At 47.3% G+C, this 14596-nt stretch overlaps 1 protein-coding gene across 1 annotated transcript; it reads left to right on the forward strand.

Moving 5' to 3' along the window:
* Window positions 1–1272: 1272 nt before the first annotated feature.
* Window positions 1273–13576, forward strand: PNOC (prepronociceptin). Its single transcript, XM_068553652.1, has 2 exons — window positions 1273–1398; window positions 13172–13576. Exons 1-2 carry the CDS (start codon window positions 1273–1275, stop codon window positions 13574–13576), a joined length of 531 nt encoding a protein of 176 aa, XP_068409753.1.
* Window positions 13577–14596: the final 1020 nt, after the last annotated feature.

The raw sequence follows: 14596 nt of genomic DNA on the forward strand, positions 1-14596 counted from the left end.
AGTTTACGTACAGTGAAATGCACAGAATCTAAATGTACAATTCAGTGGGTTTTTGGCAAACGTATACACCCCTGTGACCTACACCTCAATCAAGAACATTCACATTTCCAGAAAGTTCCCTGGTTCCCCTTTCCATTTAATCCTCCAAATAAAGATGGTTCTACAGGGACCCAAAGTGATGTAGTCCAAGAAAATAGCTTTCTGATTCAGGAGACTTGATCACAGGAAAAATTTAAAGGGAAACAGGAAGAACTGTACATCTTTGAGACAATCCTACATAAAGAATACAAACAACTGATCTAACTAATAATCATTAGAGCTATTACCTTAGAATAGTCTCTTTGTTTTTTTAAGATTTTTTTTTTTGATGTGGACCATTTTTAAAGTTTTTATTGAATTTGTTACAATATTGCTTCTGTTTTATGTTTTGGTTTTTTGGCTGTGAGGTATGTGGGATCTTAACTCCCCGACCAGGGATGGAACCCACACCCCCTGCATTGGAAGGCGAAGTCTTAACTACTGAACCACCAGGGAAGTCCTTCTTTGTTCATTTTTCAATAGATAACTCCAAAGCCTGGTTCTGCAAAGCCTCGTCCTGTGCTTTGCACGGCTTAGCAAGGTGAACATATTAGCTCTGTGCTCAGGAAGCTGGCTCACGTCTAGCAGGGGAAACAGACAAGGAACCTAGCAGAACCGTCCCGGAAGAGTGAATTCTGGGCCTCGGGGCATTCCTGGCAGAGGCAGGGGAGTTCGGGGAGGATCAGTCGCACATAAATCTACTTTACACGTCTCACTCATCACCGCACTTTGCAAAACGTCCCTTATGGGTCTAATCTTTGCAATAGCCCTGGGACAAGGTGAGTACCACTATTCCCCTTTTAGAGTTATGAAAACTGAGGCTGGGCGAGGTTGTCTTCAGGCCGCACACTGGTTAAGTTGCAAAGTGAGGCCTTTAGCTCCCTGGAAGGGTTCATGCCCGTGGAGGTCAGCTGAGTGGCAGGAATCGCAGGGGTGCTCCCCCCAGGAGCCCAGACACTAGCCCTGCATGAACATTATGCCTGGCAGACAGGCCCCGGGCCACCTGTGCTCTCAACAGCCCACTCCCTCCTGGGAGGTGGAATCTCAGGCCCGGCTGCACAGTCCCCTCAGAAGAGTCTTTCCCGCATCCCCTGTGTGAGGGTCTCCAGCCCCTACCGGCCCCCACAGAAGGGCTGTGCTAATTGCCACCCGCCCTCACTTGTGTTTTAGCATCCTGCTTCCAGCTCCTGCACCATGAAGATCCTGTTCTGTGACCTCCTGCTGCTCAGCCTGTTCTCCAGCGCGTCCAGCAGCTGTCAGGAGGACTGTATGACCTGCAGAGAGAAGCTCCGCCCAGCTCTTGACAGCTTCAACCTTGAGGTAGGTCCAGGAGCAGCCCTGTCTTCCCCTCCCTCCCCCCCCCCCAGGCCACGTGACTCTCCCAGTGTCAGAGGGTCTGTAGGAAACAGATGTGGACTTGAGCATCTTCTGAAAGCAAACCCTGTCATCTTTCCACTTTACCACGTTCATATAAAGACCCACCCATGCTGCCATTTTGTTCCCATCATTAAAATAATGCATACTCATTCTAGAGAATTTGGCAAATTCCAAAAACTATAAAAAAAATTTAAATCACCTTTAATCCCACCAGAGAAAGAATCCTAGTTTTTTCACTTGCTATGTTACACAAGGATAATTTTCCCTTGTTATTAACATTATTTTAAATTACTTCTTCCCATGAATACAGTATACTTTGCTTAACCAATCCCCTCCTGTTGAACATGTATGTTGCCCTTCCGTTTTGATATTATAGACAGTTCTACAATGAACACCTAAATGCTCTCTCGTATTTTAAATTTTGATTTGAGCACTAAATTTCTTTTTACTAAATAAGCTGCTTTCTCAACTGCTTTCATTACAGCTTAGTTATTCCTCTCCTATTAAATCTAATATAACTCAATTACTTTTTCTCTGTAGTCAAGTAAACTCTTTTCAAAAGAGTTTGAAACTCCTCAACCTTTAAGAACAAACTTTCGCCTACTGTTCCTTAAGGCAAGCGTACTGTTTCTTAAGGCAAGCATACAAATATAGGAACCAAGTACTCACGCTGGGATAACACCCTAACGTGAGCAGACACAGCCCCCGACGCACCCAAACACCAAGCTCCTCCTGTGCCAGCTCAGTGGTTTTCAAGTCTGTTTTCTGAACGGTAATAACCACCGATTCATGAAGCGCGTCCCCAGAGAACCCATTCAAAGTTCATCCATCCTCCTCATTCAGCCATGGTGGGTTTCCTGAGCACCTACTACGTGCTGAGCACTGGGCTAGGCCAAGGGCCCCGAGGTGAGTGGATGGATGGCTTTTGCAACTGGTGGGAGAGAAGAACCCCCAATCCCTCCATGAGCGTAATTACTGAGCCCCGGGGAAGCAAGAACAGGGGACCCCAACCTAGTCTAGAGGGGCAGAGGGGGCTTTTGGAGGAACTAAGTCTCTAAGGAAACCGAAAGAGGATCGGGAGTGAAGAGGCAGGGAGCCAGAGCCCCAGGTGCCCAGGTAATGGAGGGAGGCGTGGGGGAGGGGAGGGGGGCACATGTGCAAATGCCTTTCCGGGGAGGGGAGCGGCAATTAAGGAACTGAGAAAAGCTGAGTTTGGCTAGAACACAGAAGGCCCACCTGCCTTTTCTGTGCAGCCCAGAGAGGCTTAAAACTTCACCCAAAACAAAACGCTTTCCCTTGGTCTTAGTAAACAGAGCAGACAACTAGTTTACACGTAAACCAGTGAAGGAGTTGATTAAGCAATAATCTCATAATCGCCACACTGTTAAGGCTCTGAGGTTGCAGCCTAGACAAGACTGAAAGTTGTGAACAATTCCTGAATCACGAGCTTTAACTGCAACCCTTTATCTCCTACTCAAAAAAGCATTAGGACTCGAACAGATATTTGTACACCCATGTTCATAACAGCACTACTCACAAGAGTCAAAAGGTGGAAATGACTCAACTGACCATCGAGAGATGAATGGATAAAGAAAATATGGTCTATGCATACAGTGGAATATTATTCAGCTTTAAAAAGGAAGGGAATTGTGACACATGCTACGGCATGGATGAGCCCTGAAGATGTATGCTAAGTGAAATAAGCCAGTCACAAAAGCACAAATGCTGTATGATTCCACTTACCTGAGGTTCCTAGAGTAGTCTGATTCGCAGAAACAGAAAGTAGAATGGGGGTTGCCAAGGGCTGGGGAAAGAGGAAAGGGGAGTTAGTGTTTAATGGGTACAAAGTTTCAGTTTGGGAAAATGAAAAAGTTCTAGAGATGGTTGGGGGAGGTGATGGTAGGACAACAATGTGAATATATCAATACTTAATACCACTGAGCTGTACACTTAAAAAGGGTTCAAATGCTAAATTTGATGATATGTGTATTTCACAATAGAAGGAAAAGCGTTAGGACCTCAGCTGTAAGGATAACCCTAAGTCTGCTCTAATTTATTTTCTACAAAGTAAAGCATTCACAGATTTAGGTGATTTGTTTGTAACAAACATCGCACCTGACTGTGAAGCACTATAATGCTCCCACTCCCAGGACACCTTGACCTTGGGAGCTCTATTCTGAGACAACAGAGGCCACCAGGGACAGATTCTCTCCAGCCTCCTTATTGCCATCTCAGGATCTGTCCTCCAGCCCTTTCTTCTTCCTTCTTCCTTTGTACCATTGATTTTCCTGCTGGGAATTTTTCCTTTTTTCCCCTCTCCCACTTGCTCTTTCCTTCCCTCCGTTGTCAGGTTTTTGAAAGAGTATCTACACTTGTGACTTTGAGCCCCTTGCCTCTGCCTCACTCCTTAGCTGCTCTCGGAGGTCACCAGCAGCTCCTAACCACAGAACCCCCGGCAGATGTGCAGGCTTCCTCTACTCGTCCTCTCTGGGTGAACCCGGCTCTCTTCCCCACTATGACTCTTCCTTTTCTGCCTCCTGTTGGGGTCCTGTTCCTTTTCCTGCCCCCTGAACATAAGCAATCGCCAAGATTCCCTGCTTCTTACCTCCTTCTGAGATGCCGCATCCACTTTCCAGGCCGTCCGCTCTCCCCAGACAGCAGGTAACGCCCAAAGGTACACTCCTCACTTCTCCTCTGCTGGGCTTCCATCACTTTCCATAGTTTCTGGGAAATCCAGCCTTCCCTTCCCTTTCCACGGCTCCAAGAACCTGACCTGCCATCTTGCTCGTGGCTCTCCCTCCTCCCCCAGCCAATAAATCCTACTCATTCTTCAGAACCCAGATTAGGTTTCCCCTCTTAGGAGAATCTTTGCTGATTCTCCCCACCTGGCCCCAGTTGAGCCAGCCCCTAGCTCCTTTGCTCTCTGATGATTACTTGCATCGGCTAGTCTCTCACCACCAGGTATGAGCTTTCTTTGCTGATTATTCTGGGTATCCCCAGCATGTTGCAGTGTGCGGCACAGAGCAGTACTCAGTTAAGAGGTCCCATGGAAACTGTAAAATTGCAAGACCTTTAGTCTCCTAAGAGGTGCAGGCACTGCACAGTTTTTACACTGGTGTCTTTCAAAGCCAGGAAAGAATTTGGAGCCTGTTTCCATTTCTCCGTAGCATCTTCAGTCTCTGGGGTCCAGACAACACTGTTAGAAAATGGCCAGTTCTAGCCTCACAGTGAGGGATAATCCCCGCCAGTGCCTGCCGACCCCCAGAGGACCTGGCTGCCTGGTTGTCTGGTTTCTAGCTTGTATTCACTTTTAACCTATTTTTTAAAGTTTTATGAGATGCCTAGAATTGAGGCAACCACATCTCATTTCCGAATATTTCAACCCTTGAGTATGTCCACTCTGTGAATGATGGGGGACTCAGATATTTAGGCAAGGGTCACCTCCCCAATCCCTCCACCAAATGATGTAATCCTGAGCTATTCCCAGGACCCTCTGGACCCTTGGCTTCATCAAGAATTTCTTTATTTCTCATTCCAGGGCAATGGTCCAAGTATGGTTGTCTTTTTGTTAGACTATCATTTTGGTCAGTAAATGATTCACACACACCCCAAACCATTGCAATGTCCTGGGCTTTCAGCTAAATTGTGAATGGTACTTACACCAACGGCTTAAGAAGAAAAAAACTAGATTCACTGAGTTGTTTTAGAGACAAAGAAGAAGGTAACTCCCAAGAAAGGTCTGGGGAAATTTATTTAAATTCCCTAAAACTCTATTAACAGCAGAAGAGACTACCTTCTGCTAGTACTTTCTGTCTTCATTACATGAAAATTCTTAGTAGTTGACTTGCAGTAGGAGTTCCTAATACGTTTTTCTTTTGTTCTATTCCTCTGCTGGCCTGCTAGTGTTGGCCCTCAGATATCCTGGCAGAACCTCCTAAAGCAAATAGATCTCAAATGTCTCTCTGTCAGAAGTGGTTGGATTCCTTAGTGGCAGAAACGTGACAAACTCAATGAGCTGCTTCTTTTCCTTCCAATGGGCTCGTGGGCCTCTTTCCCTAATCTTCGATCCCAGACATCCAAATGGCCCTTTGCTCAGTTTCCTCCCAAGCCCAGCTTTACAGATCAATTTGGCACCAATCTGGGACTTTCCAGATGCTCCTCCTCACTGTGGCTTAAATATAGCAATGTCATCAGTGTGGGCTGTGAAAATGTGTCCAGCTCACTTAACGGGCCATTAACCCATCTCTGGAAAGAAGCTGGTGGGTCCCTCAGACCAGAGAGTTTAGGCATTAAGCTCATACGCCCATCTGGTGTTACAAATGCTGTTGTGAATTTGGATTCCTCATTTTTGCCCAAAACCTTCTCCTAAATCAAGAATTGAGATGATTTTATTAGTACCTAATTCATCTAATAGTATGTTGTGTCCCGGCGCGGGCTCTGCATCTGGTTTGATCGTAGAATTTCATTTTCTCTGATTGACACACAACCTAATTACCACCTGGGCTTAGAAACTCAGGGGCTCACAGAAGATCTGATAGCCTCTGGGCTTAACAGCTTCCACCTGTTTCTGTAAATGGAAGGAGCAGAACAATACAACAAGCACTTTGAGGCTCCTATTCTGTGAGGATCGGACCCAGTGTGCTCCAAAGGTCCATTTCACCTCTACACTTCACTCCTGAAACCGCACAACTCAGATTGGGACTTGAACCAATGGGGCTGGGACTGGAACCCAGCCAAAACCCAGACTGAGACTTGAACCCACGGTCTTTTAATTGAGATCACACACCTGGTCTCAGGACTTAATGAAGCTCAGATTCTTTCTTTATGTCTCATCACAGACAGAATTCAGTAAAAGACAAAGTGAAGGGTAGGAAGTGGATTTATTTAGAGTGGATTTATTTAGAGAGATACACATTCCATAGACAGAGTGTGGGCCATCTCAGAAGGAGAGAGGCCCCGAAATATGGGGTGGTTAGTTTTTATGGGCTGGGTAATTTCACAGGCTAATGAGTGGGAGGATTATTCCAACTATTTTGCAGAGGGGGAGGAGATTTCCAGGAATTGGACCACCACCCACTTTTTGACCTTTTATGGTCAGCCCCAGAACTGTCATGGCACCTGTAGGTGTGTCATTTAGATGTTAATGTATTACAGTGAGTGTATAATGAGGCTCAACCTTCCACTGGAAGTCGAATCCATCCACCATCTTGGACCTAGTTGGTTCTAACCTGTTTATGTCATATCTTCTAGGGCTATGTCCTTCTTTTAGAGGCTGTGCCCTGCCCCCTTCCCTCCTGTTTCACTTCTACTGGCTTTCCCAGTGCTACCCATGCTTTCCTGTTATCTCCTTGACCCTGTAGTGTAGGGTTTCTCAGACTCATCACTGTAGATGTATTAGGCAGGATAATTATTTGTTGGGGAGGAGGGGGCTGTCCTATGCATTGTAGTATGTTTGCTAGTGTCCCTGTGAAACAGAGCAGGACTCTATGGGGCCCTCCTGGGTACAAAGCCTTTCTGTGTCCCCCATTTCTTTTTTTGTAGGAAATAGGCTTCATCCAGCCTCCAGAACTTTCCCTGAGTTCCAAAGGGTAGGTTCAAACAGTTGTTAATCAGGGACAAGGGAGGAGCAATCAAACAATAGTGCAGCCTTGGGGCAGGGTTCCTCCTCAAGGGATACACATAACAATACCTTTGTGTTCTTCTGCGGGAACTAAGGCCCCCATCCTTAGGAGGATGGTAACTCCAGGCTGAGCACAAGATTCCTGGAGCACCTGTTACCTCACCACCAACACATCAGAACAAAGTCACACACCCTGCAGCCTTCACCCCAAATTTTGCCTATTAAAAACTTCTCCCCGAAAACCATCAGGGGTTTTGGGATTTTTGAACATGAGCCACCTGTTCTCCTTGCTTGGCCCTGCAATAAACCTTTCTCTGGTCCAGACTCCAGTGTTTCGGTTTGTCTGGCATCACTGTGCGTCGGGCACACAACCTCGTGTTCAGTACAGCTGGCCTCCACTCACTGGATAGCAGTAGCCTCCCTGCTCCCACCCACTGTGTGACAACCAAATGTGTCCCCAGACATTGCCAAATGTCCCCTGGGGGGGCAAAATTGCTCCCAATTGAGACCCACTGCTGTAGAGCAATAACCCAATAGGATGATGATCTAAAAGAACAAACTACAAATTGGTTCTACTCAGTTTTCTTCAAAGTGTTTCAGGAGCAGGCGAAGCACAGACCCAAGTGACTCTCTGAAGGAGTCCCCAGCCACCATGTTCCACGATGGTTTCTTCCTCCTCAGAGCCAGTTCCAAAGCAGGGTTTCTCAAAGTGTAATCCAGCCTCAGAATCTCCTGGGATGCTTGCAAATGCAAATTCCTGGGCCCCACCCTCAGTTTACTGCATCAGAATCTCCAGGGGTATAGATTAAGAATTTGCATTCTAACAAATCCCAGTAGGGGTTCATAAAGACCACTCAAGTCTGCAGCTCCATTGTTCTAGAGTCCACCCTGCCCATCTGTGGAATTTGCCCATCATTCTTTCTTACCCAGTGAGTTTGTGGGTGTGAAAAGCTGGTTTCTCTATGTATCTCACTGAGTTGTCAGCATCTCGGAGGAAACTCTAAATGGGAAAGACATACTCGAAAAAATCTTGTGTATCAGTAGGGGCCAACCTCACCACCTCTGGCCAGCGGGTGGTCTGGGCAAAGGTGTTCCTTGGAAACCTTACCAGTGAAGGAGAGTGAGAGTAACACTTCCACTGGATACCATCTCTCTCTTCTCTCTGGTCCAGCGGAAAATGAGCAATTTCCCCATCAGAACCTTACTTTTTGATCTCATAGAATCCTTATTTTCCCATTAGTTTCCACCAATTCGTATCGCAAGCACAGAGAAGTCGCTGACTAGGAGGTGTCCTGGGTTGGGACTTGAAACACTGGAGTTGCGTTCAGGTTATACTGTTATTTCGCCATGTAGTTTTGGACCCATTACTGAACCTCATTATAACATGCGAACATGGACCACACTGGTCGTTTCCAAACCTAGGCAAATCTCACAGTTACCTGAGCTTTGTAAAAAATAAGCTTTAAACCCTGGTTCTATTCCTCAGAGATTTAACTGGGTTATGAAATTCTGTGTTTTAAAAAGTTCTGCAGATGATTCAGATTCACACGCAGGTGTAGGACCCATTGGACCAGGTGTTGCCCAAGGAGTCTATGCAATGCCTTGATGATGCACGAGAAGAGTTGAGGCATCTCCCAGTGTGGCCATGGTTGCAGACCTTTGGGCGACCTCAACTGCAGACCCCCTCTTCCTCCTCTTGTTTCTCTTCATTTCACATCCTCACTATGGACTCCACTTTGTATTCCAGCTATGAGATGCCTGGAATGCATACACGTTCTCCCTACAGCACAGCTAGCAGCCAAGTGAAGAGGTCCTAAGCCTGGAGTCCAAGGATGCCTGTCCATGGCTAGGCTTTAGAAGATGTATGAACCCCCTAAAATTATATGCAAATGTGACATGAATGTGCATTTATACGGTGAAAGGGAGGGAATCCCTTATGGAGAATCAGTAGATTCTCAGAAGAGTCCATGACCCAAAAAAAGGTGAAGAACCCTGGTCTAATGGGACAGACAAGACAAAGAGCTGCAACAGGGTGACAAGCACTACGTCAGAAGCGTGTGCTAAATGCCAGAGGAGTTCGAGTCTGGTTGCAACTAGCTGCAACTCCTGTTCTTCCAGTGACTCCCTTTCTCATCTTTTTTCTTTTCTTTTTTTTAAAAAAAGTTCCCCCTTTGTCACGCTTAGCTAAATATACAGTGAATTCTTTATTAATACAGCTCAAGGCAACAAACCTCTACTTGAAACTCTCCTATTTACTGGATGGAGAAGATTCCTCTATGAGTAAGATGTGGTCCCTAACTTGTCATATTCTGTCTTATAAGGTGTTACAATTATACTAAGCATTCAAATTTCCACAAGCGCAAAACAAAGTTTTGTGGGAGCACAGAAGCAGGAGAGAGCAATTCCAGCCAGGGAGCCAGGAGCAGGTGTCATTGAGGGGTAGCTCTGGAGCCTGGCTGGCCCTAAAGGATGGATGGAAGGAGGTTATTCCATCAGAAGGAACAGAGTGAGAAAAGACACGCGGGGAAGGCGAGGGAGCTCGCTGTGTTTGAGGCACTAGGAGCAGCCTCATATGCCTGAAGCAATGAGGGGTGTTGAGTGGAAGATTCAGAAATAAGAATGAGGGACTTCCCTGGTGGCCCAGTGGTTAGGACTCTGCGCTTCCACAGCAGGGGGCACGGGTTCGATCCCTGGTCAGAGAACTAAGATCCCGCATGCTGCGCGGCCAAAAAACAAAAACAAAAAACTGAAAGACGGGCAAGGACAGGATGGTGGAGTCACTTGAATGCTCTGCTCAGGAGTTTGGAGTTACAGTATTTTATAGACAAAGACAGATATTGGACAGTTGTCCAAGTAACGATATGTTTATATGTAAGTAACGATATGTTTAGATCCATTCTTCAGGAAGGTTATTCTGCCAGGGATATAAAATGCATTAAGGCAAAGCAAAGATCAGAGATGGAGAGATCTGTTAGGAAGCCACTGCACCCCAAGAGGAACTTAGGCAGAGGGGATGGAAAGGAGGGGGCAGACTCACATGCTGATTGGATGGAGGAATGGGGTCCTGAGAAGGGAGACGTCAGAGTGGTGCCCAGGGTTCTAAACCTGAGTCAACTGGCGAATAAGGTGCTGTTCAGAGAGAGACAAAGAGACACAGAGAAGAAGGACAGACTTGGGGTGGAGAAAGTATATCAGATAAGAATTAAATTCACCTGCTAGTAACAAACACCTAAAGTAACATCTTTAATAAGATGGAGATTTGGGAATTCTCTGGTGGTCCAGTGGTTAGGATTTCGGGCTTTCACTGCCCTGGCCTGGGTTCAATCCCTGATCCGGGAACTGAGACTGCGTGGTGCAACCAAAAAAAAAAAAAGATGAAAAGATGGAGATTTGATTCCTCACAAAGAAGTCAGGAGGTGGCCAGTCCACGGCTGGTATGGCAGCTCCATCACATCACAGACTCCTTCGCTTTCTGCTTTACCTGTCTACGGCTGCCACCCTCATATGGTTCCATCCTCTGAGTCTCCTCAAGATTTCAAGATGGCCCATTGAACACCAGCCAAAATGTCCACATTCTAAGCAGGAGGCTGGAGGAAGGGGAGGAAGAAGGAAAAAGAAAAGATGTTCTTCCCGGATAAATCAGCTCCCTACTTTCCCAGAAGCCCCACCTGGTCCTTTCCATGTATATGTCATCGGCCACCTCTGGCTACAAAGGAGGTTGGGAAACATATATGTGGCCTTCAGGAAGAAAACAAGCGTTCTCTCTCTTTTTTCTTTTAATATTTATTTATTTATTTGGTTGCACCTGGTCTTAGTTGCAGCAGGCGGGCTCCTTAGTTGTGGCATGCGAACTCTTAGTTGCGGCATGCGTGTGGGATCTTAGTTCCCCGACCAGGGATCGAACCCATGCCCCCTGTATTGGGAGAGCAGAGTCTTAACCACTGCGCCACCAGGGAAGTCCCACAAGTGTTCTCTTAGAAAGGAAGAGGGGAGATGGGTACAGAATGGGCAGTTGGTAGCCTCTGCCCCAGAAGAGAAGGTGGGCTTTATTCTTAACAAATTGCACTTAATGTGTTGGTCAGACACTTTGATGGAGATAGGAGACAGGGATCAGAGAAGTGTCTGGACTTCAGGAGGTAACAGGTACCAGATATAGAGACCTGGGGTGCCCTGAAAGAAGTGATGGCCAAAATCACAGAGATGAACAAAGTCACCAAGGGGCAGATTGTAAAGAGAGATGAGAAGTGTAAAGACCGAATCTTAGGAACACAGGAGGAAGGAGCACAAACAGTCTGAGAGGTGAGTGCAGTGTCAGACAGAGAATTTTCAGGAGGGTGTGGTCCCCATTACCAAATGCTGCAGGTCAAGGACTAAGTAGGACCATTGGATCTGGTGACTGGGAAGTCGCTGGAGGTCCCTCAAGTAGGGGTGAGGGTGGGAAGCAGATTTCAAGGAGTTGAGGAGAAAGGGGAAGATGCTGAGATAGAGACATGGGCACATGACCACATCTTGGAGAACCTGGGCAGTGACAACAGAGGGGCAGGGTTGGAGGTGGCAAAGGCTTCAGGAGAAGTCGGATTGAAGGGAACGTTTTGAGGGTTTGGTGGAACAGCCTGTGAGGTCTGTGATTTAAGCTGCACACATATCTCACTCCTTGGTTAGAGATCAGGTTGGAAACCTTGCCTGTAGAGGCATCCGTGCCACTCTGAACACCTGGGTGGATGGTTTTGCTCCCCAGGTAGGGCCGATGAGGCACACACACATCCTCTCACGTCCCACACCTGCCCAGGCAGAGCAGTAACTCTTGATGCCCTATAAGCCAAGCAAAGACTCTGAGGTCTGACGAAGGGCTCTGCAGCTTCCTGCTGACCATGATGTCAAGGTCAGGTTGAAAGGCGGTTTCCATCTGGCTAAGGCCAGAAACACAGAGAGGAGCATTCAGGGTGAAGTCAAAAGAGCAAATAGGAAAAAAAAGTTGGAGGCAGAGGCCTCCAGGAGACCTAATCGGAGACCAGAACGTGGGAGGAAAGGGCCAAGGCCAGGACCAGTCAGGAGGGTGGGAGATATCATGGTCAGGCTGGTAGTCTAGATGAGAAATGGAGATGCCTGGAGAGACAGAGCAGCAGCAGGAGTTCCTCGGGGGCTGGCGGGTCTACTGGATTGTGTCCGATGTTCCCCGAATGCCCAACCTGCCTAGATCCCAAAGTCTTGACCCCCATTTTCTTTTTTTTTAAATTTATTTTATTGAAGTATAGTTGATTTACAATGTTGTGTTAATTTCTGCTGTACAGCAAAGTGACTCAGTTATACACATATATACATTCTTTTTCATATTCTTTTCCATTATGGTTTATCCCAGGACACTGAATACAGTTCCCTGTGCTATGCAGTAGGACCTCGTTATCCATCCATTCTATACGTAATAGTTTGCATCTACTAACCTCGAACTCCCAATCCATCCCTCCCCCACTCTCCCTCCCCCTTGGCAACCACAAGTCCGTTTGACCCCCATTTTCTATAACTGATGCACAGATAGTGATGACTAGCGTATGTGAGGTGAAAAATGAATCACACCAAGGTTGACCTTTACCTGGTGACCTTAAAATAACCATGCAGATTTAACTACGTGACTACATACTTTGACATCCCCAATTTCTTAAACCGATCTGACCTCTCCTAAGCTTGATAAGAGAACAAAATAAAATTCTTCTTTATGGGTGACCCTGATGAGTTGTGTTTGGCTCCAAAAACCCGACGAAGGCTATAACGCGGGGCAGATTTGGTGCACTCATTCTGTTAACTCGCTGTGTCTCCTGTGGTGAGTTAACCTCACCTCCCTGAGCCCCAGTTTTCTTTGTGAAATGACAGAGCTGGGCTAGTTTTCTGCTTCTTTCCAATTCTGAAATTCTACGAACTTAAATAACTGCATGTAAAACTGCTGCACGGTACTTGATAAATAGGTGCTTCAGGAGCACTTGCATTGGCACCAAAGTAGACGACAGAAGGACTTGATCTCCTCACGGACTTGATCTCCTCATTGCCTTGGACCAATAGCTGTCCCTGGTCTTTCTCCCTCTTCCACCTCCATCTTTGCAGGTGTGCATCCTCGAGTGTGAAGGGAAGGTTTTCTCCGGCCCTCTCTGGACTCCGTGCACCAAGGTCATGGCGAGGGGCTCCTGGCAGCTCAGCCCTGCTGACCCAGAGCACGTGGCAGCTGCTCTTGACCAGCCAAGAGCCTCTGAGATGCAGCATCTGAAGAGAATGCCCCGTGTCAGGAGCCTCTTCCAAGCTCAGAAACGGACAGAGCCCGGCATGGAGGAGGTAGGGGAGATGGAGCAGAGGCAGCTGCAGAAGAGGTTCGGGGGTTTCACCGGAGCCCGGAAGTCGGCCCGGAAGCTGGCCAACCAGAAGCGGTTCAGTGAGTTTATGAGGCAGTACCTGGTCCTGAGCTTGCGGTCCAGCCAGCGCCGGCGCACCCTGAACCAGAATGGTAATGCGTAGCCGGAAGGGGAGCCCCTCCCAGCTGTACCGTCCACTTCAACCCATGAGTGAGTGGGGCCCGAATGAGCTGGGGGCAAAAAGAAACCTCCTCTACCCCTGTCTTAGCCATCCTCCCTGGCCTGGGGAAGCACGCTGGCCCCCAAACACATGCACACACCCTACACCACCTCCAGGGGTTCAGCTCCTGGGAGGCCTGGGAGGTAAAGCCACCTCCCTACCTCCTGCCCACCTTCTCTCTGGGAGCAAAGATTTTCCTGGGAGTGCTCTGGACGCTGACCACTGCCATTAAGAGACTGGTTACCATGGGGATAATAGTAGTGTGTTGAGATAACTAATTCCTCTATAGCTCTCCAGGAGCTTAGTTTCTATGGGGACAGTTAAGTGGACCAATCCTCCTATCTGGTTGCCATAGGAACCATTCACTCACCTTTCCTCCGAGACTAAGAACCGAGAACTGGACCTACGCTTAGCCATTCGCAGAGAGTCTGATTTCTGTGGCTGTGATGTTGCTATTTCACCTTCAAAGATGGCTTAGCTGTCCCTTCCCTTCCCCCCTGTATCTCAAGGTGACTGGCTTCCATGGAAACCATTAAACTCTCCCAGTCTCCCCCAGTCAAGGAGTTCTGGTTAGGACTCGTCCTTGTCAGGACACTTTTCTGCTTCTCTTTCTTCCACACATCACTCGTCCATCTGACCACTTTGCCAGAGACGGGCTGACTCTTTGCAGCCAAGGGTACCTGAGCAAGGCTTTGAGAATCTGGCCCAAATGACCTGAGTCGCTTTTGGAAGAGGGACTAAGGGATCATCATCTTTCCTCAGTTTTTGCCTCTTTCCAGGTGCCATTTTTGTTTTGTGTTTGTTTGCTTGCTTGCCCTTCTTCCTCTCTCCCTTCTGGTATGTTCTTACCCCCATAGACATGTTTATACATGTGCCTATAATGCAGACCAGATGATAAACATCAGAGATGCTAATTTATTGCCCAGTCATTACAAACTCACCTTTCCTCAGCCCATCAACTTA

Source organism: Eschrichtius robustus, chromosome 10, assembly GCF_028021215.1.
Source record: "Eschrichtius robustus isolate mEscRob2 chromosome 10, mEscRob2.pri, whole genome shotgun sequence".
Lineage (NCBI taxonomy): Eukaryota > Metazoa > Chordata > Mammalia > Artiodactyla > Eschrichtiidae > Eschrichtius > Eschrichtius robustus.

Bases quoted from the DNA above. Each gene is read 5' to 3' on its own strand.
- PNOC (XM_068553652.1), top strand. From the start codon at position 1,273: ATGAAGATCCTGTTCTGTGACCTCCTGCTGCTCAGCCTGTTCTCCAGC. The intron at 1,399-13,171 runs GTAGGTCCAGGA...CCATCTTTGCAG, and splicing joins TTGACAGCTTCAACCTTGAG to GTGTGCATCCTCGAGTGTGA.